At 33.7% G+C, this 24595-nt stretch overlaps 1 protein-coding gene across 1 annotated transcript in view; it reads right to left on the bottom strand.

Moving 5' to 3' along the window:
- Positions 1 to 281: 281 nt before the first annotated feature.
- MYOZ2 (myozenin 2) overlaps positions 282 to 24595 on the bottom strand; it is a 43427-nt gene continuing 19113 nt past the window's right edge. Inside the window, exons 5-7 of the mRNA XM_037830560.1 lie at positions 19790 to 19919; positions 14816 to 14999; positions 282 to 687 (exon numbers count right to left, since the gene is read on the bottom strand). Coding sequence (XP_037686488.1) covers positions 453 to 687; positions 14816 to 14999; positions 19790 to 19919 — 549 coding nt within the window. The 3' untranslated portion in view covers positions 282 to 452. The remainder of the gene's footprint in view (positions 688 to 14815; positions 15000 to 19789; positions 19920 to 24595) is intronic.

Here is a 24595-nt window from a genome sequence, read left to right as displayed (position 1 = left end):
GTCTCTAGCAATAATGGCTTTACTCCTTTAGCTAGAACTCTGAAAGAGTCTATATATCTGACACCGTATTTTAATTCTAGATTCCATTTGAAGAACTTATTCAGGAATAAATCATGTTCAATGAAACAAAGATGAACCCCTTTCTGGTCAATTTTCTTCTGAATTTCCTCAGTGAAAAGGGTGGAATATTTGCTCTTATCCAGACCAGTGAAAACAAAATTATGAATGAAGACAAATTAGTTAAATGGTTTTTTTTAAAATAAGATGCTGAATAGTTTATTAGTATTTGATATGACATTGAAATTAAATGCTGTAAAAGGAAAATTGCAAAATTGCTATTACATTATTGCTACTAGTGAAGAATGTGAGTGGCTTTGCTAGGAAATAGAATAATAAAATAGCAACTTTTATGTTCAGAGGTTTTTGTGGCACATACAATCACAACTTTCTTTTCATAGGTCTTCTGTTTCTGGTATAGTGGTATCCTCTGTATTTTCAGTTGTTATCACTATAGGAATATTCTCAGATATCCATCCTTTGGGAGTCCTATTAAAGGACCGCCTGCCAGAAAGAGGATTGGCAAAGGTCATGAACCTGGGATCTGTTAGCAGCAGTAGCTCAAAATTTGGAACTTTGAATTTAACTATTTTTGATGCTCTTTCAAAACCTCCAAATGGGGTGGCAACTCTGTGGAAATGAAAAGAAAAAGAAATAATAACTTTTAAAATTTTTTGCTGGCAAATAGAAAATAATTTAATTCATAATTTTACAGTCATATCGTTATAGTCTTAGTATGTATGTTTTTCAGTTTTAACCTCTAAGGCAATCATTTCCATTTAAGTATCATGCCTCTATGATAAACAGATATTTGACAACAATTTAGCATAAAGCCCCTTTGTATGTACTCTGAATTTTGGCCTAAACTAATCTTTTCATTGTACCCTGACCTCATCACAAACATTTCTTGTCTTTATGCCTTTTGCTAACAATGTTTCCCCTCCTTAAGATATGTCCACCCTGCCTTCTCCACTTTTGTATGTCCTGGGCCTTTAAGTTCTAACTCCCACCAACTATCCCAGCCCACACTCCCTTGGCCAAATTTCTGTAAATCAATTGTTTTATATCAGTCATTCAGTGTTGTTTATGATATGGTGCTTTGTATTGTCAGTGTCTCTTTTTAAGAATAGTGTTTGGTTTGGGTCATCTGTGAATTATAAATTCTTTGAGGGCAAAAATTATGTCTTTCACACCTCTGTATAGATATCTCAGAACCTCAAAATCTTTCCATTCATCTTCTGAATAAAGTTCAAGCTCCTTATCTTGGCATTTAAGTCTTAGTTTGATTTATGCATTAGTTTATCCATTCATTCAGTGCCAGGCATGGTCATTGATACTGAAGAAACAGCAGTGAAAAATATAGTCAAAGTCCCAGCTTTTATGTTTTAGTGGAGGAGACAGAGAATAAACAAACATATGCATAGACTAGAAAAACATCCAATAGTCATAGGAGCTATGTGGAAAATTGAAATAAGGTGATGTCAGAATGAATAACTGAGTAACTAACTATATAGCTACTTTAGATTGAATAGTCAGGCAAGACATCTCTGAAGAGGTGCCATTTATCCTGCCAGCTGAAGGCCAGAAGTTAGCCATGTAAAATTAAAACTAAAGCAGTCAGCTTTTCAGGTAGAGAGAATAGCTAGTGCAAAGACCCTAAAGTAGAAATAATTTTGTCATGTTCAGGAAAAGAAAGAAGGCCTATGTTGCTAGACTAGTAAGTAGGTGAGGGGGTAGGTAGAGAGAAAAGAGGACAGAAAGGGAGATAGTGTGGGACCTTGTCCAAGTAAGGAATATGGATTTCATTCTAATTGTGAAGGGAAACCATTGTAAAGTTTTAAACAGGTAACTGATATCTGATTATATTTTCATAAAGATCACTTTGGCTGTGTTAATAAATGATAGGAGGACAAGAGTGGAAGGAGAGAAGATATTACAACAATTCAAGCAATAAATGATTGTGACTTGGATTTCAGGTGTTTTCAGTAGAGATGGAGAGAAATGGGTAATTTCAAGATGTGTTTTACAGGGAGAGTCAACAGGATTTGCTGATAAATTGAATAAAATTGTGAGGGAAAATTAGAAATCATGGTAAACTCTCTGGTTCAGCAACTGGATAGGGAAAACAGAGAGGAACAGGTTTTGCATGTGGGTGGGAAAAACAATTTAGATATCCTATTGGAGATGGCAATCATGCAGGGTTGTCCTATTCACTTTCACCCTTCGTTACAGTCAAACTGAATGAACTCTTGTTCTTTCCCTTTATGCTTTCATACCTCATTGCCTCTACTTATACCCCCTTTTCATTTTCACTCTGTGTGGAATACTCTAACCCTTATTACCACATTTCTAAATCCTCTTTAAGGTATAATTCGTATTTAACTTTCTCCTTGAAGTTTTCCCTGATCTCCCAATAGCCAGAACTTTCCTAAGTTTTCTTGGCACTCTATTTTCACTTCCCTCATAACCACATTTTCCAACTTTCATTATATCCATTGGCATGGCTGCCTTATTTCTTACTGGACTATACTCCAAGAAGATTGGAATCATCTCTGATGTATCCTTGTGCTCTTCATTACAATATACCTGTATAGTACATTATGCCTGGAAGATCTTCACACGTATTTGGACAATAGGAACTGGAAGACTCTCTAGATTCTCTTATATTGTGGAGAAGATGACATAAAAGCCTGTAAAAGATCTGATTTTCTTCGCAGTCCAACCACTTTCCAGTCTTTCTTAATCTTAATTCCTGTGTGCCTTGTACTAAAGAGGTAATAAAAGCCAGTGTATGTAGTTTACTCCAAATTTGATTTCATTACTTTCAACTTCTTTCAATTTAATTTTTTATCTCCAAATAGATTTTGGTTGTGTCAAAAAGGAAAGATGCTGTATTCTATTTCTTTTCTACCTTCCCATTGCATATGGTGCAGTGTCATGCAACTTCTGTATCAGAAGTTGCCTTTTGTGACTAATAAACTACTGTGTCCTTCCTGAGGTCTCATGATCTACCAGGTTGGGGAGGCAGGAGAGTTAACTGACTAGAAAGCTCTGTGTAAGACATGCCCCAACCACTGGAAATGGAGTGTAACTGGCACATTTCAAGCTTCAGGCTTTGCATCCTTTACTTGACTAATTTGATAGGACTAAATATTTGTGTTGCTGGCAATGATGAGTGTTAGCACAGCCTGTGAGAACAGCAGGTGAAAAGTGTTTGATTGTCACATTTTGTTTCAAATTGTCCCCAGTGGCATGAGAATAGTGACAAATGTTTGATGTTGTTTTAAACTTATTATATAATTTGATAGTCACTGACCTCTTTTTTTATCATGCAAGCAGTAGTGAAAATAATTCCAAAAAGCTTATTAAGACTGCATTAATTTATTTCAGAGACATTTGAAAATTACTCATTGATCTGAAAATTTAGCATCAAGCTTCTAAAACAATAAAATCTTGTTTTAAAATATTCACTGGCTATTCTGTTCTTCAGTGAACTTTTCTAACCATGAAATATTTTTTGTTTTGTAATAATAATAGTAATAATACTTTCATAAAATTGGTTTTAAAAATTCAGTGTATAAATCAGTTTCCAATTTTGCTAAATCTATAGTCCTTTTTTGTTTTGCACATATGTAACATTGTAGGCTTTGATTATTTTCCTTATGTATTGAATTCTGGTCTCTTTTTTTTTTTTTGCAGAAGGCTTAATACATATCCATATTCCTCCTTTTTCAGTACTATGCCATTATTTTTTTCTGATAGGTTCAGTATGCCACCATTACCAGATAATATCTTAATCCATCTAAGGAAACTTAATGGTAATCATGAAAATCAACTATATTCCCAATTTGGGCTAGAAACAAATATGTAGAAATGGAAGACAAGGTCTTTATTCCCAAGGAACTTGCAATCCCTTGAGAAGATACTAAAATTTTACTTTTTTCTGTGGAAATTGCATACTAAATTATGTAGGAGAATGCACAGGGGGCAGACAATAAGATGAAAATAAAATAAAGGAGAGCCAATATGGAGGACATCCAACCTCCCAGAAAAAGAGAATAGAACATTAGAGACAAAATCATAAGCCAAAGAAAAGATAGAAGACAACTTTCCTGCACCGAAGTAAGATGAACTTACAGAGTAAAAAGAGCTACCAGGTGGTAGGCATAATTAATGAGAGAAAAAACTACTATCTAGACATTCCTTATCAGAATTTTATTTTAATTCTTTTAATATAATAATCCAGGCAGGAAAAAAAGGAATGTTTAAGAAGAACAAAAATTAGGCTGGCATTGGTCATTTCCAAAATATTAAACAACAAACATAGTAGAACAATGTCTGATGATTGAGGAGAAAAGGCTATGACCCTTTCATAGCTAGCCAAAGTTAAAGGAAAAAATGCCAAGGTGAAAAAAAAATCAGATTTGTGTTCTCCTCCTAAGAAAACTACTTGAAGACACATCCCAGCCAAATGATGGATGGATAATGAACTCAAGTAAAATCCCAATATTAAAGATTGGCATCAATAATGAAAATCATTTTGGAAATATGGTCATGGAAATTAATTACAAAAGCAAGAGACTGTTCTTGGAAAAGAAGATTCATCCAGTTTAAAATATTTATATCACAGTAGGGTAAATATCGGTATCCAAATGAAGTGAACAAATACTGGCTGGTAGGTAGGAGATGGCCTCTCATCTATAGGTGAGAGTCAGAAGTTATGGTTTTGTTCTTGAATTTAATAATTAGAAAGATTGATTACATGTGCATTTGGCTTAAAAACAATAATTAGTAGAAGTTAATTAGAATTTCTCCCCTCCAGATCACCAAACATTACAAAAGTAAACAAGCTAGAGTTTATAATAAGCTGCACACACACAAAAAATAGAATAATCTAAGAGATAGAGTTCTTGAGTCGGACCAGCTAGCTTGAAATCCTATCTTCATCTAAGTTACTTTAATACAAAGCACCCTATTCCCCAGTCATTACATAAAAATCATTCATTTTCAATATAGATATTTGTTAATTACCTACAATGTGCAGGTACTGTCTTAGACTGTAAGATCATAGTGCTGAACAGATAGATAATCTGAGTTTCAGCTTTCATGGTACTTGCTTTCTAGTAAGGGAAACAGACTTTTAGGAAAGGAATAAACAAATAACATAATCAGCTAATGAAAATGCTATTAAGAAAAATAAAAGTAAAGAGATGACATGTACCCATATCATTGTTGAATTCTTAGGCAAGGAGGAAGAGTGCTTCTTAAATACACTGGTGGGGAAGTCCTCTGTGAGAAGATATTTTAGCAGATCCCTGAAAGATGTGAAGGAGTGAGCTAAAAATATCTGAGGTTAGAACATTCTAGGCAGAAAGGACAACAAATGTAAAGGCCCCAGGTGGGAAGGGGCCTATTATGTCAAGGAGCAGTAAGAAGGCCAGTGTGGCTAGAGCTGAATGAGCTTGGGGGAGAGAAGTAGAAAATGGACTTTATTCTACATGTTTTCACTGGAGGTTTTTAGCAGGGAAGGGAAGCAATCTGATTTATATAGTTTTTACAATCTCTCTCTTACTGCTCTGTGGGGAAGAGCCTAAAGCAGGGCAACTGCAAAAGTACAAAGTCCAAATTAAAGCCTTTTGTAATAATCAAGTTCAGAAATGATGGTCATGTGGACCAGTATGGTAACACTGGAGGCACTGAAAAGTGGTCAACTGTATACTGAAGATAGAGCTACAGGACTTTGCTGATAGTAGGGAATGTGAGACAGACAGTGGAATCAAAGATAAGTCCGGGGTTGTTTGCTTGAGCAATTAGATATATAAAGATGCCCTGAGGCAGACTGGGGAAGGAGCTGCTTTGGGGGCTGGAAATCAAGGGTTTGAGTCTAACATGTTAATTTTTGCATGCTTTTTAGACATTTCAAGGGAGATGTACAATGGACTAGATGAAGCTCAGGGAAAGAGTGAGTGCTGGGAATACAATTAGCATCATCAACTAGTAGATAATATTTAAAACCTTAAACTACATACAATCACAGCCTAGAATGGGTATAGAGAAGGCAGCACCCCAAAATTTAGAACTTGGAAAAGGAGGAGAAGCCAGCAATGAAGGCTCAGAAGGAGGAAAACTTGGAGAGTTTTGTGATCTAAAAGCCAAGAGACAAGAGTTTCTTGAAAGAGGGAATGATCAACCATGTCATATACTGCTGAGAGGTTGAGTCAATTGATAACTGAGAATTCAACATTAGGTGTGATAACACAGAGATTAGTTCTTTAAGTGAAATGGTGGGATATGGTCATGATTGAAATGAATTCAAGAGAGAATAGAACACTAAGAAAGAGAGACAATGATACAGAGCACCCTTCAGGATAACTTTTTCCTATCAAGAAAAAGCACAGAAATTGGGAATAATTGGAAGTGGATCTTGAGAAAAGAGAGAATTTAAGATGGGAGACATTTTAATATGTCTGTATACTGATAGGAATAATCCATTAAAAAGACAAAAAAATTGGTGCAGACAAGAAAGAGAATACTTGTAGGACAAGTCCCAGAGTGAGTGAGAGCATTTGAGTATCAGTATAAAATTGGGGGGACTGACCTTAGGAACAGAACAGGTAATTCATCAGCGGTTAAAAGGAAAAAAGCAGAACATACGGGTTCAAATGTACATCAGCTGGTAGATTTGGTGGTGGAAAGATGAGGTAGGTCTTACCAATTGCTTCTATTTTGTCAGAAAAATAGCAAGTGAAGTCATCAGCTGAGAATGAGGAGTGGCGTGGGGTATTGGATATTTTTGGGAAAGAGGAGGTTTGAAATTGTCTTCTAGGGGATTGGCAGAGTGAATTGGCTAGAGAATATTACTGGGTTGCTTGGCTGATATTTGTGGTTATCAATTTAAAGTGAGACCATAAGCAAAATTGTGTGGTTTTCTCCTGTCATGTTCAGCTATTCAAGTGCAAGTGCAGCATAGACAGACATATGGATTTAGCCAGAATTGTAACTTTACCAGTTAAGTACAACAGTTAAAGAGTCGAGCAAGTTTGATAATCACTCCTGTGGAGTGATAGTGATGGATTAAGGAATCTAGTTAGAGAAGGAGAAAGTGTGGTCAAAAGGGATTGATGGACTTTGAAAAATCAATTAGTGAATGAAGAATTATCAAAGTGAAGAATAAAGGACAAGCAAAGATAATAAAGTGATAGAGAGTGGGATGCTTGAAATCAAGATTTTTGGAAGTGGCATGGGTTTTGGTAATGACTTAAGGAAATCCAAGGGTGACTGAGGTGAGGTTGAGAAAATGATCCTTAAAAGTGAGACACTCAGGGACTTGAGAGGGCCAAGTGTTCAATGGCTCATTTACATGGATGCTGAAGCTACCAAGAAGTGATGACAGGAGGTGCTAGGGAGGAAGACAGTGAGCCAGATATTCAAATCTTCCCTCAACAGGGGAATGGCTACAGAGTGGGTAGATGACCTCAACAAGGAGTAGAGCAGATAAAACTGTATCATATTAATGTAGAATAGTTGTCAAGCAAGGGCTCACTTCCTGATGCCTACAGGGGTCAATACTATGACATTGGGATTTTGAGAAAAGAAAGAGAAGTGGAGGTTTGACTTGGCTTAGTCCAATTGGTTAATTATAGAGTTGACCACATGTGGTAGAGTGGATATTAGGCCAGACCTTCCTTATTGATGGATCTCTTGCATTTGATTTGCTTCCCATCCTCCCTGTCCTCATAATCTTGGTTCTAAGGGAGGTAACCTTTGTTTCTAGTATCTCAAAGGTCATCTAAAAGACAAGAGTCAGTGTTTCCTGCATACGCTTAAGTTATATGCTCTGCAGTTAGAGAAGCTCAGAAGAAAAGTTTACAGGAACAGAGGACATGTCCCTAAACTGGTTTTGGCCTGCCAATGGTTTGGGAATTTCATTTCTCTTTGGCCCATAATTGTCTTGTATTCCAGTATTTTATTCTCCTCTGCAGAGCAGCGTACTTCATTTTCTATTGCGTCTCTTCTCAGGGTGACTGACCTTATAGTTTTTTCCCCAAAATTTCTATGGAAGATATGGTTGATAAGAGATCACTGACTGGCCCAGTAACCTCAGTCTAAGGTAGTATCTTGGCAATCAAATTAGTAGAGACTTTCACATCCAGGGCCTAAAACCTTTATTCTGGATGTAAGAGAAATAAGTTGCACAAAGAACTTTAAGAACTTAGATCATCATTCATGTGATGCTTTGCCATTACTTCATAAGGCATAGTAATGATGAAAGCTAATATTTATTGAGTGGGTACTATGTGCCAGATACTGTTTTAAGTGCTCTCAAACTCTATTGGTATACAAATCACCTGGGGTTCTTGTTAAAATTCAGGTGCTGGTTCTAGGGTGGGCCCTGAGATTCTGCATTTCTAATTAGCTGCCCGGTGATGCTAGTGCAGCAGGTCTATGAACACACATTGAGAACCAAGGCATTACAGAATTGTTGCATTAAATCCTCCCAACAACCCTATGAGTTGCTTCTTTTTTATATCCACATTTAACAGATGTACCTGAGAAACAGATAAGTTAAATGACTTGCTCAAAGTTGTGGAACCAGGATTTGAATTCAGGTAGCCAGAATCACCGAAGTCCTGCTTTCCTAGTCACCATTTTATACTACACCACCACTAGAGAATTCTTATGGGGTATTAGGCCTCCTCAAATCACTTTTTAAGAGGAGCACAATGTTTAGGAATCTCACCCTACTAGGGCTGTGTCTAAATGATGTCAGATCAGGATGCTGTCACATTCTTGACACAACTAGCTGACTGAATGCCCAACCACTTTTATCATCTGATTTTACAAACTGAAGAGTCTTTATGACTCAGAATTGATTCAGTACATGATTAAGAGTTCAAACCAAGCATGGGACCCTTCTAAGAGTGAGGCCCTGTGCAACTGCACAAATTGCATGTCCATCCTGGATTTAAGAATGAATAGTGATCCATTAGATACAAAGGACTGGACTTGAACACTGATTTTAAGCTAAATTTGGTCAGTTAATGTTGTACTTATCAATTCCAGAAATGAATTTGAGTCACTTATTTATTTATGTTTCTGAATTAAATCAAAGAAGAAATGTTCTTCTGCCACTGAAATCCAATATTTGGGTTTGGCATTTAATGGACCATTTTTTCTCCTTTTATCCACATCTACTTTTTCCTCCCAATTTGTGGGTCATTTTCTTCTCTGGAAAACAAAAACATTCCCTTCCGTTCCAGCACCCATCCCCTACCTCCTCCCAGTGATCCAGCGCAAGGTTGCTGTTTGGAAAGCAGAATTTTCTTTTCTTTGGCACCCATGAGACTATATCCTGTTTGCTTGAATTTTTATTGCCCTCGGCACACAAAAACTGAGATCATTAACAGAGATGTTAAACATTCAAAGTGAGAGACTACTTGTAAGACTTTTAAGATCTCTGACAATAGTTTCAAGTTTTAGTTAAAGTGAAGGAAGCAAAAATTTCCACTGAAAGATTTGGAATAGTTTACTGAAAGATAAGAATGCATCTTATTCATTCCTATAACATTAATTTCTAAAACATAGATCTGACTTAAAATGATTTTTTACTTTGTCATCTATTTAGTGACTAATAAAGCTCAGATTCACAGTAAATAGGTGATTTCTTGCTTATTTTAATTGATCAGTAATGGAGGGATGCATTTGTAAAAATTAGTAGTGCTGGACATTTAACACACCCATGAAAGTTACTGATTTTTCTCAAAGATAAAAGAGTAGGTGAAATGGTTACATAGAAATTAAAATAACTTATTCTCCTAAATAGCTAATGTATATAATATATTTTAAAGCGTTTAATCACAGAATATAGTGCAACTTTTTATTTTACAGATGAGGAAATGAGAATAAGGAGAGATAAAGTGACTTGCCCAAAGTCAAAGCCTTTTGAAGTGGAGCTGGGAACAGAATTCCAACCTCCTTGCTCCCAGTTTAGTTTTCTTCACATGTTAAATAGGTTTAATATAGTATTATTTGAATAATAGAGTATTAGGATATACTCAAATTGATTCCAAAAATGGAAAGTTGTATTAAATTATGGGTCATTTTAAAATTGTGATTAGAATTGGGAGACAATTCTTATACAGTTATTATCAACAGTGAATGCTATTAGACTATATTTTACCTTTCTATGCTTTATTAACAATATTTAATAATTATTTATACAAATGTGGAGCTACCCAATAGTATTATTTTACTCTTTGCAAGGGACTTTGGGGATAATAAACAGAAGGGAAAAATGATAATTCTTTTTACATTTTATTTTAAAAATATGTGCATAATAGTTGTGTGAGGTACTCAATTTGGGGAAAAATTATTTACTCATAATCTTGAGTAGTTTGGTAAAATAAAATCCTGTTAAATAACCTACAGCGGGGATGATAATAAACCAATTTATATCTGGAACTTATTTTAACCCCTCTTTTAAATTTACTGGATAGTGTTATGGACTATTTCAGAGTGGTCTTTTTCACATTTACTTTATAAAGTTCCAGACACATGTTGAGATTATTTTGCCTATGTGATTTTTTAAAATAAAAATGTAAAATATAAAATGCATAAAGAAAAGTACACAAATTGTAAGGCAAAACTCAATAAATATTATTTTATTTTCTAATTTAAAATATACTTCTATTGAATTATAGAATAATCTTTATGTTGGCCTTGTAATCCTATGACCTTGCTAAATTTGCTTATTGATTTTAATGATTTATTTGCAGATTCTTTTGAGTTCTCTGTGAACAGAATCATGTCATTTGGGGATAATGACAATTAATTTTATTTTTTTCCTTCTCTGTATTTGGACCTTTTAGTTATTATTCTTGTTTCATTGTTTAGCAGGGATTGATAAACAAACTCTTTATGTTTGTATGTATATTTTTATTTTAATTTTTACTTTTAAAGGATATTTTCACTGGATATAGAATTATAAATGGGCAATTATTTTATTTCATTATTTTAAAGGTGTTACTCAGTTGCCATCCATTATTTCAGGTAGGAAATCAGCTGTATAATTGTCACTCCTTTTAAGATAATGTGTCTTTTTTTCCCTCGTCTTAAGATTTTCTTATTGTCTTGATTTTCAGCAGATTTACCATCATGTGCCTTTGTGTGGTTTTGTTTGCATCCATTCTTCTCGTGTTCTGTAGCACTTCTTTTATCTGCGACTTAACACCTTTTGTCAATTTTGAAAAATTCTTGGCCCATCATTTCTTCAAATACTGCTTCTGCTCTATTCTCTCTCTTATTCCCTTCTGAGACACAAATCACACAAATACATTGGCATTTTTATTACTGTTTCGAATGTCTCCTCTGCTCTTTTCCTGTGTTTTTGCATGCTTTTTTTCTCTACATGCTTTAGTGTGACTGTTTTCTACATCTGTCTTCTGATTTACCAGTCCTGTCTTTAGCTGTGTCTGATCTGCTGTTAATTCCATTTATTAAATTTTTTAAGAATTTCTATTATTAAATATAACACAAGTACAGAAAGCCTCATAAAAGTGTACAATAACTTATAATAAAGTGAACAACTTTGCAACCACCACACATGTTAAAAGCTACTCCAGAAGCCCTATACAAAGTTGCTGTACTATCACAACCCCTGCTTGCCCCTAATATTAGTTAATATCTTGACTTTTATGGCAATATAAACTTATATAAAGAAGCTTATATGTTAATTACCCAAGCATGCTTCTCTAAATATTATAGTTTACTTTTGCCTGTCTTTTTTTCATATGTTTTTAAAATCTCTTTTAATCTATGTATTTCTATATATTGCTCCTCCATCTCATTTCTTTGCATTTTCATTATTGAAGAAATGGGGTTATTTGTTCAATCGAGTTTTCCAGAGCCTGGATGTTGTGCATTACATTCCTTTGGTATAGTTTAACACGTTCCTCTGTTTTTTGTTTTTTTTGGTATTGCCTGTAAATTCTTATTTGGATCTAAAGGCTAAATCTTTTGATTTCTTAATTTCAGTTACTGTATTTTTCATTTTGTAGAATTTCCATTTGATTAATTTATTATTATTATTATTATTTTATTAGAGAAGTTGTGGGTTTACAGAACAATCATGCATAAAGTATAGGTTTCTCATACACCACCTTATTACTACCTTGCATTGGTGTGGTAAATTTGTTACAACTGATAAAAGCACATTTATATGATTTTACTATTAACTATAGTTCCATGATTTTACTTAGGGTTCACTGTTCATGTTGTGTGATTCCATGGATTTTCCTTTTGATTAATTTTTACACATTTTCAATCTGCTGGAATTCTTCATCTTGTCACCTATTTTCTTGAACATATTTCTCATAATTATTTAAAATCAGAGTCTGAGAATTCCCATAATTCGGTCTCTTATGGGTTTGCTTTTATTATCTATTATTTTCTCTTCATTTTCAGTCATTTGGTTTTGTCTCATAGGATGTATGGTAATTTTTGACTGATGTTCATTATGTATAAAAAAATTGTAGAGATGATTTGAGTCTCTGGATGGTATTGTCCATGTCAGGCAGTTTGGTTCAGGGCAGGTGACCTTAATCCAAACTGGAACTGCATTGACTGGGATCTGGGTCTAATTTGTGAAGGCTGCTCTATTCCTGGTTCACCTTTACTCTTATGGTATAGTTTTTAAGGCTCGCAACTGAAAGCTTAGAAGATTTACTAGAGCTCCTTCTTGGCAAACCCTAAACTTCTTCTATTTTTGGTCTTCCCAGACTCTTGAGACTGCTGTAAGGTTTTCTCAGCTTCTCAGCTTCTTAATAGTTGCCAGTGAACCAGCAAACACCCGTATAGGGGAAAACTGGCACCAAATGTCTGTGTTGACTTCTGTAAATTTCTTTTATCTCTAGGATCTTGGCCTTGAAAGTCCTCACTTTCTTGATAGCTTTCAGTGCTTTCAAATCTTTGTTTAAACTTTTCCAGTTATTTTTGTGAAGTTATTCTAGTCAACCATAGCTGGGAATAGAAATTTTACCTATGTGATTTTTAGTCTCATTCATTTAGCAAGCATATAAACCAACAGTGTGATTATACTTAGTTGTTAAGTAGACTTTTAAAGCAATGCATGTAATAGACAAGACCATAAACTTTTCCTGTCCAGGTACATATATTTATATACTTATGGGCAGAAAGTATCCTAAGTCTACTTGATTGAGGTTATCTGTGTTATCACATCATGTTTTGCTTCATCTACTGATGTGATTTAAGGATAATAAAGAGTCTAAGAAGAGACTGTCATGTTAATTAATATTTAATATTTAGCCCTTATGTGTTTATTTCTATTCTGATGTATATATAAAAAGAAACCAATTTTCTCAAGTAAAGGAGAGGTATAAGCAGACTAAAAACTCCCTCTTGCTCTCTCCCTCTCTCTTTCTCTCTGTTTCTCTGATACATACACACACAAACAAACATTATATGTTACATTTATGAAAGCCTTGACTTTACACAGGGAGCCACATTTCCTAATCTGACAATATTATGTTCATTGATAAGAACACACTTGGTATTTATATAATTAATAGGCATCTCTTTATAACCAGCCCCAATAAACCAGTATATCTGTAGAAATGGAAGCAAGTGCTCAGCAAGCATGTGTAAACCACAAGATAAACAAAGAAGTTATATGGCATCTCTAAAGCACTAATCTCAAAAACAAGCCTCAAGCATTCTATTACTTTCCATGTTTTCCCTAGAGTTTCACACTTTATAATTTTCTAAACTCTTCGTTTTGGAAAAATATATATATATATACATATCATTGATTGGAATGGGCCTCCAAACTCCTTTCTCTGCCACTCCTCAAGCCATCCTTAAATTCTATGGCATACCTCATTTATGAAATAAATGTATTACTAATATAACAGTGTGTGAAAACTAAATTTTTAATAGTCCATTAATTGAAAAAAGTACTAAAGAAGATCACTATTTAAATGAAGCCATGTGGGATTCTTTTGTAAATGAAAGGTTCACTACTTAATTTATTCACTTTTAAATGAATAATCATTAAGCAGCCTACAAATTGGATCTACTATTCTGTGGGTGTGCAACAAGATGCTAGAGTTATTTTACTCCAAAGTGAAAGACAAGTGATCAAAGAATGGATTGTGAGAGCATTAAATATATATATATATATAAAAACATGGAAATTACAAAATGGATAACAGGGGAAAATAAATGCCCGTTAAGTGAACTATGGCACAGATATTATTTGGCAGTATTTTTGGTAGCATAATTTTTGGTATGTACATGTACAGGAATCTTGGGCCATAAATCCCTAAGTTACCTTTAATCCTGCCTAAAACCTGCAAAAATATAAATTAGAATCTAGAGTTACACTCTAATTCTCATACTTCTTCATGAGAATTAGTTCTGAAATTCTTGAACAGCATTGTCACTTGAAGCAACCCTTGCATTAGAAATTATTATTAAAATAACAATTTTATAGTGTGGTTGATAATCTTGATGCTATAACAGTGATCCTTTTGGATAATTTTCTTAGTTTTTATACTAAAAAGGACCAAGATTTGGTATATTAACAATATTGCAAAACAGAGTTTTAGCCCAGGTTTAGAAATAATCCTGCATTGCCATTTAGTCTTTTCTTTTTTCCCACCAAAGGATTCTGTTCTCTGTACCATGATGGATAAAACATGGTATTATGTGCCAGCAGTGACATCCAGGATACTTGAGTTACCTGTTAAAGCTTCTGTAGTCAGGTAGTTCTGCCTTTCCTTCAGGCTTGAAAAATTTAGGGCATAAAGCCTCTAAAAGCTCCGGATCATTGCTAATGGCCTGTTCCCAGGGAGACTGATAGTACTTAGGGACAGCTGTGGTGTTGAATCTTTCAGGGGGAATTTCCTTCAGTGGTCCAGAATATCCTTTGAAAAAAATATAGCAAGAATAAATAAACACAGAGTGATTGAGAGTTACTTAACTCCACCTAACATTTTATCATGTTTAATTTGTCATGCTGGGGTAAAGTTATGAAGATTGCATCCTTTTTACAGTCCCTCAAAAAAAGTAGTCTGAAAGTGTTAGACATTTAAAAACCCCTTTAAGCTTATGGAATTCTAAAAAGAAACTACTTTTCTTAATTTAATTTTTCTAAATCGTACACTTATTTCTTCCTTGACTATCTTAGTACATATTTGTTCATATAAAACTAAAAATTCTGTTCATTTAATTTTTAAAAAACTGTGTCCTGTACATTAATTTATACTAGGCTTTAGATACCATAATTAATTAATTAAATGTAAAATGTGTATTGAATACCTAGTGTGTTCTAGGCTCTGGGGAAACAGCAATGAAGACAAAAACCTCTGTTCTCTCGGAGCTGATTCTTTAGAGGAAATGTTAGGGTCTTGCTATCTTAAATTGCTAAGTGGTCTGTGAAACATTTAAGCTCCAAAAGGAGAAGTAACTTGTTTTCTCTGCCTTATTCAGCCCTTGATCTTACTCCTTTTTGTGTCCATTGCTTGTTGACTTTGTCCCTGAAGATTTCTCATTTAGCTTTTCTGTTTCTGCTCCCTAATTCATACTTCTCACAAGAGCTAGGCATTTTCTGTGAGTTCCTTTTTAAAATCACACAAATTCCACACATTCTGAACAGAACTCCAAACCATTTTCACATGAATCAAGTGAAAGCCCCTGGAGCCTTCTAAGGGACAGCTATCTATTTCCCATTTACACTGCTATACTACCTATTTATGTCCTTAGAATTGTGTCTTGCGCTACGCCAAAACCCTTTACTATTTGTCTGTCCTACTTTTAGGTTTTCCCAAAGCTCTTTCCCTTCTCTGAAATGTTTTCTATTTTCTTCATCCAATCATACCTATCTTCTCTTTACACTAAAAAGATTATCCCCTTCACAAATCTTCCCTGATAATTCCACGTTTAGGCAGTCATTTGTGGTTATTTCATTTTCTTCTGATTGCATCCAGTATCTAATGACAGTCTCTTTTGGCCGGCTGCTTTTCTCTGTAGACCTATGAAAAACTGGTGTTACTCTGACCTCTCTCTTTACACTTTATGCTCTGGTTAGACAATTCATTTTATATGTGACGTACATATTTATGATTCCAGTTTTGTTTTGTATTTTTAATTTCCAGGCTTTTCTGTTCAACTGCCTTTTAGATTTTTTCAAATGAATGTTCCACTGGCACCATTTATAAGCCATCTAGACCTAAATGCAGTCATTTTCTAATATATCCTGTTTCTTTTTTCTCTATTAGTCATCTCAACTAATAATAACTCTTCACTTTCTTATGTCCAAGGCAAAAACATCAATCTAAACTTCCTCTCATCCTCAAATCACTAAGGATTGCCAATCATGCTTCTTGAGGATATCTAAAATTGTGGTTATCAAACCTTGTGTTTCTGAATCACCTTGGGAACCTATTTAAAATGTAGATAAAGAGGTCCCCCCTCCAGAGATTGGGCTTCAGTCTCAGGTATGGGGTCCATAAATCCAAATTTTTAACAAAACTCTCGTACAAATCTTATGCTGGTGATCTGCAAACAGGATATTCGTTCACTTCTCTGCATTTCCATCAATACTGCCCTGCTTCAGCCCCTCTCCATCTCTTGCTTGGGCTTTCACAATATTCGCATCCTAATCTCCTTTACCTCTCAACCTCTCTCCTACCCATCCTCTCCTCTGCCGCCCCTAACTGGCAAACTTGATCATGCCACTCATCCCACTGCTCAGACTGCTCTATCAGCCCCCCAGGATGAAATCTAAACAAGCAGACACACCTAGGCTGACCCACCTGTCCAGCCTCATCTCCTGCCATTCTCTGCTCACATTTCAGGCTCTGGAACTACGGGTCTGCTTACAGCTTTCTTTATGCAGAAAGGTTTTCTTTTCTTCTGCCTCCCGACTTGGCCCATGTTGTTCCGTACACCTGGAAGGCTCTCCCAAATTCTTGTCACCTGAAAATTCCTATTTTAAGTCTTAGCTTGAGGTTGTCTCTTATATGTAGCCTTCCCTGTCTCCCCCAGGAAAGCAGAGTTATCCTTCCTGGACCTTCCCTCTGTGCATTATACATACCTCCATTATCATAATTGCCACATTTTATTTCCTTTTCTTTCCTAGAGTTGATCTGATGTCAGCCATATGGAAACTGGAAATTTTAAGTATTATAATATTTTAAAATTTTTCTTGAAATCTCACTACTGTAACACAATTTTGTTTATTTTTGTGTATTTTCTGTAATCTTTCCCATTTTTTTATTAGAGAAGTTGTACGTTTACAAAAAAACCATGCATAAAACACTGAGTTCCCATATGCCACCCTATTTTAATACCTTGCATTACTGTGGTACATTTGTTATAATTCATCAACTTTTCTCGTTTTTAAACATTCAGATTTTTTCAATTTCTTTTTTATAGATAGCATTACTAATAACTTTTTCATTTATGAGGTACTGAATTATTTACCAGAAAGAATAGATGTTTGTGTGTTTGTTTAACCTCTCAGAAATACCACAATTCAGCAATACTATATATCAATATTTATTTTATTTTTAAATATATTTTAATTGCTTTGTGTTTTTTTTAATATATTTTGATGTAACATTTAATATAATATAAAATTTCATTTCAAAGGAACTTCAGGATTACATTTTAATACTCTTTTTAATATTATGTTCAAGAAAAGTTGGCTTTTTGGATACATAGATGGCTAATCAATAAAAAATAATTAATATGCTAAATTGAAATACACTATAGTTTGCTTCCTGAATTTGTTGTACTCATCAACCAAGAAGGAAGGTCCCACTACTCTTGCTTTATGACAAACTACTTGATAACCCCAATCTCTCCCTTTTCTTAGTCCTATATTATACAGACATTTTCTAATAATTGGATATTTCGCTTTTAGTAGCAGTGTGAATTTGTTCTTTAAAAATTTTTCTTGAAATTTATATATATATATATACACATGCACACACAGACACACACACATTCCTGACAGTAAGTAAAATGCATATATGATATTAAATTATGTATGCAGATAGAAAGTGAGACTATGAATATAATTTGGACACTTGTCCTGTCTCCTTCTATCTCTTCTCGGTTTCTGAATTCCTTGAGGGTAGAGATTAATTCTTCTATTCCTTTTAGAATTCCAAAGTATACAATGATGATCATATAATAAAAGTTCCAAGCGGTGAGATTACTAGGCTATGTGTGAATATAAACTTTCCATATGTTCTCTCTTGTTCCAATTTTAAAAAAATACCTACAAGTATTAGATGGCAAGGGGTGCTTTACAGTGGTTGAAGCTAAAAGAATATGTATGTATTCTGTTACATATCCAGGATATAAAGGAAGATGGGGAAAGGATTAACTTTAACTGAGTACTTACATGTTAGGGACTATATTTGTATTATCACACTCAATTCTCACAGGGATCCTGTGCAGTGAGTCTTGTTTTCCTTATTTTACATATTATGGAAACAGGCTTAAAGATTTATTTAAAGGGAGTGAGGGATGGGAGGAGTCAGAGGGTTGAATCCAGATCTGTCTGATTCTAAAGTGTGTCTCCCTCCATGTGCTTAATGCTAAATACATAGAACTTGTTACCTATTTTTATGTCATAACCTTTGGTTGAAAGCCAGCTGGGAACTTTATTACAATACTATATTTCAGAATTCTAAATATGTTCTTGCTATCCTTCAATGATTTTTTTTTAGCACAAGTTTTCTAACTTCAGTGATATTTTGTTTGATCTGTCAGTTTTTCTCATCGTGTTCAGTAAGAATGGCCTAATAAATCTGAGCTCAGCAATGACTGCCCTATTTTAAAATAATATTTAATATTATAGAGTTGCTTCCTTTATGGAACTTCAAAAACAGTATTGTTATTTGAAAATTCTAGCAGGAATTTTGCTAAATTTACTATTATTATAAAATATGACAAAGATATTGCAAATTTTTAAAAGTACTATTTTAAATTTTTAAAATCTAGTTTATACATAACTGTTGAGAAAATTGAATTCTCATTTTCTTCTGAAAGATTTCATAGTTCAAATCTAACATTATTTCTAACTATTATATACTGACTAGATAAGGATTTGCTTTTAAGATAAGAAACAAGCATACACTCTTCAGAAGCTGCATTTCAAGTCCTCTGAGGGGGCAAAGGGAGACTACATTGCATGGACTCGTATAACTGAAGAAATTGCCCCAGAGTCACTTCAAGTGAGACATCTGTAAATTTGTTATCAGAAGACCTAATTTAATTCTTATCCATGTGGCCTTATAGATATTCATAACCTTAGTTATAAAATGAGGATTGCAATAAATATGTCACAGAGTTACTGTGAAATCAAAGAAGACAATATATATCAAGGCATTTCACAAATTGTACAGCCCTATACAAATATAAATTCAACATAATTACTAATGTCTTAAATTTAAATATAATAGGTATTTGCCAATGATACAAAGGAACATTTATAAGAACCTACAGCCACAATAAATGTTCTACATAACTCCTTTAGATCCAAATCTTTACATTTATTTTGAACTTATCCACAAAACAGATATTTATACAGAAAAGCTGTATAATTTGAATACAATTTAATAATGGCTTCAAATGACTTGAGTCTTATCGTTAATTACAAATAGAGCATTTTTATTGTTCTATTTGTAAGGGTATTACTTACCTGGTGCAATGCTTTCTGGATTTGGAGGGCTTCGTGGATCTGGGGTGTTGGGAGGAGTCAACGGGGCTTGCTGTGGACCACCTTCCAAGTTGCTTCCATCCATTTTCCCATTCTGTATGGCAATGTTGTACTGTATTTGATCAAAAGTAAACTGTTGAAAACTCAAAATCCTAGGCTATAACCTATGCAATGCTCCATTTGTCTATTTAAAATTTAAGTACAATGTCACTTCATTGTTTCATGGGGTCTCAATAATTTTACATGGTAATATGGTTGAGTAGTTGAATGAGAAATACTGACATCAATCTAAGATCTGTTTTATATTAACAATCCACTAATTAAAGTTCATATTAATTGAGCTGTACAGTATGCCAGGCACTGTGCACAGTGCTTTGTATCAATTATTTACTTTATATTCCCAACATGCCTATAAGGTAAATCTATTTAATTTTAAATCTTACTAATCTAATAATGTACAGCATATTGGCCAAACATTTGACTTGGTCATTTTTACATTACCATTTTATTTTATAGTTGGACTTTAATTAAATTCTTTAATATGTCTAAAGTTTTAAAATTTAATTTGAAAATTGCTGTTGAACAGCTGTCATGCATATTAAAATAAAATTTGTACTTTAAGTTGCATGAACTTGTATAAGGAAGAATATGTGATTTCTAGACATTGTCTTTTAAGCTTAAGGTGAATTTGTTTTACTATTATAATTTAGGATTTATTTTATGGCAATAAATAATACAGTACTTTAAAAATCATATAGAACAATCAATTTGCATGTTAAGAGAGAAATATAGTCATCGTAACAGGTTATATCCTGAGGAATAAGGCTAGGCCTATCCCTATAATAAAGCTTTTGTTTAGTTATAATGAAAAATATATTTTTTTTAAATAGAAGGCAAAGCATTTAAGAAGTACATAAGGTTGAATTATCTCTTAACATTCCGAAGGAAAAATTTGGTGAACATAGTAAATAAAGACCAGTTTTGATTTTTTTTCTCTGTGACATATGCAGAAAATATTTATTAATGCCTTTTCATTTCATTTATAAGATATTATGGAGAAGTGTAACTTTCATTTTAATACTTAACTTTATAGAAATTTGAGGATAAAAAACTATTTTGCCCTAAAGTTGAAATACTTACTATTCCATAAATTAAGGGAGGGACTCACCTGATAAAATTATGAAGGAAAAAAAGTTAATCCCCGTTTTCAAGCCTCACCTACCCAGGACCACTCCCCAGGTGCCTTGTGCATCTGCAGCCTCCCAAATAAATCTACTTTTAAATCCATAAATCATGGTCCCAATATACTCCTTTGCTTTTTTGTCTGTTTTATCAAAACTCTCATTCAGTCAGAGCAGATGATGTCAACTGATAAAATGAAACCTTCATGAATAAATTGTATTTGTGTAATATTGATAATCTGACATGATGTGCTAACTTCCAGGGACATACGTATTTTCAAAGAATAGTTTTTAAACTAAAGGATTCTGTTCCTAATAGAATTTTTTAAAACGTAATTTGGGGAGGACCTTTCCAATATCTATGTCTGTCCGAGGTTAAAATTTTTATAGGAAATCTATTAAAACTTTTTAAAGAAGAATTTAAGAGTTAAGAACTCCCCCATCCCACCCCCACTTCAAAGTTTGCTGTTTCTTCTTGACACTCCCATGTCATTTATTTTCCATATTTTGCATTGTTCATCAACTTCTGTGCACTGTCTTATTTATTAGCTTGTTAGCAACCTGAGGACCGGAAATTTTATCTTATTCATCTGTCTCTTACAAAGCCTAGTATGGTGCCTTATATACCACAAATACTCAGTGAATATTTGCTGGATTATTAATGAATTAATCATCAAATCCAGCTGAATTTTTTTACTCCAACCTTTTCAAAAATTTCGTCTTTCTTTTTCACTTTATACTTTATGTGCATATCCTCATTGCTTGTACTTTTATCAAAATGATATTCTGCTCTGTTCATTTTCCACCAAGCATTTCCTCTTCAGTCAACCTGAATATGAATACTCCCGAATACGGCATTCCTCTCGTCTTTAGAAATTATTCCTTGTTGCCTATTAGATCAGTTTCAAACTCTTACACTGGGTAACCAAAACCCTTTTGTCACCTAGTAAGTGGTCTCTCTGAAGCTCTCTTGTACCTTTTACCAAGCCAGTTCACCATTGCTAACATATGCTCTACTCATTCCCAAACCATCCATACTGTCTCATCTGCCTATATTTCCTCCAAGACCAGGCTTAAACCTTCCCTCTTCTTTCTGACCAGCTTCTTCTCTCATTGTTCCATTTATGACATTTTGTGTCACCCAGCTAGTTTATAATCTGGTTTCAATGTAGTTGGGCTCCATCATTGTTTTGCATTCCTTTCCCTTAATTCTAAGGAAGTGTTATACCTAAAGACTGTTCTCAACAATTGATTGCTGAAGAGAAATCACCATACATGTATATATGTGTGTGTGTATATATTATATAAATATATATATATAATTTAAATTTTTGCAGTTTGAATTTAGCTACTATCTTGAGGGCTTGACATAATAAGTGACTACGTTCATATCTTTAAATTTTACTCTTGAACCTATACCACCTCTTACAAAAGAGGAAAGTTCCTTCCAACTTTAATCATAAATAAAAAGGCAGTTGAGATAGATATAGGAAGTTTAAAAATATAATGTATAGAAAATTAATTTTCCTAACTTCCTAAATGTGTTCCTGTAATGACACATATCACTCTACCTACATTAACTTTTAAAAATCATTATGCTGACCTTCTGTATAGACCTTTTCCTGGGGATTACTGATGAACAGGAAAATCCACTCTTTTTGGTTTTTCACTAATTTTCAGGAGACACCCAATACCTCTATTGCCATTTTAAGTATAGAAGTAAAGCCTTATAATGGTTTCCTTCAGGAAAGGTTTGAAAGAATGTGTTTCATTTCATTTCAGTTAATGCTAAAGAAAATAAAACCGTAGAAGAATCTTATAAATTGTAAGCATGTAAGTTATAAACACATGTATAATAGATATTACATGATTTCTGTTGAAATACCAGTAGAAATAAAGGGTTTTTGTCTGTTCTATAATTCATGACAAATACACAAAAGAAGTTACTGTTTGAGTAAAATAAATATATAGTCAGAAGCCCAGTTTATTTAGTTTAGCTTTATTTCAGAATTCCTTTCATAATATATTTTTCTTTTACCCAGTTTAGGATTTTCAGGGATTTCAAAAACTCCACAGTTAGTAAATAGATATGTGGTCGTCAATGTACAATGTATGGTGATTTACAGAAAAAATTTTAATTATCATGAATTCCATTTTATTTTCCCTTAAATGTTTCTTTTTTCTTTTCTTTTCTTTTCTTTTTTTTTTTTTTTTTTGCCTTTTTGTGTAAGAAGTTGATCAGTTTATGAACTAAAGCTTCAAAATTGGCTTTGTGTAGCAATGTTTCTTTTTTAAGAATGCACGTTTCTGTTGCTATTGTTAATGTCATAAGAAAATTGTAAATTTGCCAGTGAGCCTTAGCAGTAAGAAAGGTCTACCTCTGGCTGGTTTGCCAGCCAAATCTGCACTTATTTCTTCTGTTTTGAAAATGATACTTAATATTTGAACAAAAGGCATTAACTACCAAAGAATTTGTTTATATCTGCATTTTATGACCTCTTAAATATTACAACAATGTAAGAAATATGTAAAGAAAGGCTAAATAATTATTTTGACAATGTCTAGAGTTCAAAGAAAGCAGTAAAACTAAGAGCTCATTCCAGAAAATGTAGTCAGTTAGTCAGGTTAATGTGGTATAAATCATACAAAGAGGATTTAAGAACTAAATTGTAAGTAAATAATTGTTCTTTATCTTTCCATGTTATTTTGGTCTTTCCATCACAAGACAGGGTTGTATTTATTTATTTTTGAGCTCCCAGTATAGTATGTGGAGCACAGTAGACACTCAATAAATATTTGCCAAGAGTATAAGTCAATGACTGGGAATAGACCTAGACTGAATGTTATTTTTTAAATTCCTATCATATTAGATATGCTATAAATTGCAATGTAGTGCCTTGACAAAGTGACTGCATCATCACATACTGTGGTTCAACATCTTCCTCAATGATTAATTGTTTAGGTAATCTTAAGAATTAAGATCAGAGAATACATAGATCATTCAAGCTGGAAGGCACCCTGGAGAGTATTTGCATCCTTACTCTTACTTTATAAATGAGAAAACAGATTCAGAAAAACAAAGAACCTGGCTCCTAATCAAATTCTGGATTCCTGGTTCCCAGGCCAGGGTTTCCTTCAGTAACACCATGGTGGCTATCAGTGCCAAGAACTCAAGAATTCTGAAAGCTGGGTTTTAGTCTTCTTTATTATGGTGTTGCCTAAATCAAATAACAATCAACAGGCTTCCCTGAATACCACTTTCCTCATTTCTAAGGAAAAGAGAGTAAATTTCATCAGAGTTCAGAGTATGTTATGTAAGTCAATGAAATGTGACTTCATTGCATACATTATAATTGTTTATTGCTCTGAGTTATTTATGATAATCTGCTTGTTTAGGGTTACTTATTTATGTAGTGCTCAATCTCCTAGGGACACTGAAAAATTGTCTTACACATTCTATGTATTAGCAGAACATTCGGCCACAGGTATATAAGAGTATTGTTAATAATTTGAAATACTGGTGATAAGAGAATATATTATGTCCATAAGGGCAATTTTAACCTCACTGTACCTTCCTCCAGGCTGTAATTAAAATATTATCCTTAGA

This window comes from Choloepus didactylus, chromosome 3 (genome assembly GCF_015220235.1).
Source record: "Choloepus didactylus isolate mChoDid1 chromosome 3, mChoDid1.pri, whole genome shotgun sequence".
Taxonomy (NCBI): Eukaryota; Metazoa; Chordata; class Mammalia; order Pilosa; family Megalonychidae; genus Choloepus; species Choloepus didactylus.
The sequence above is the reverse complement of the archived record's forward strand: the minus strand, read 5'-3'. Positions and strand labels throughout refer to the sequence as shown.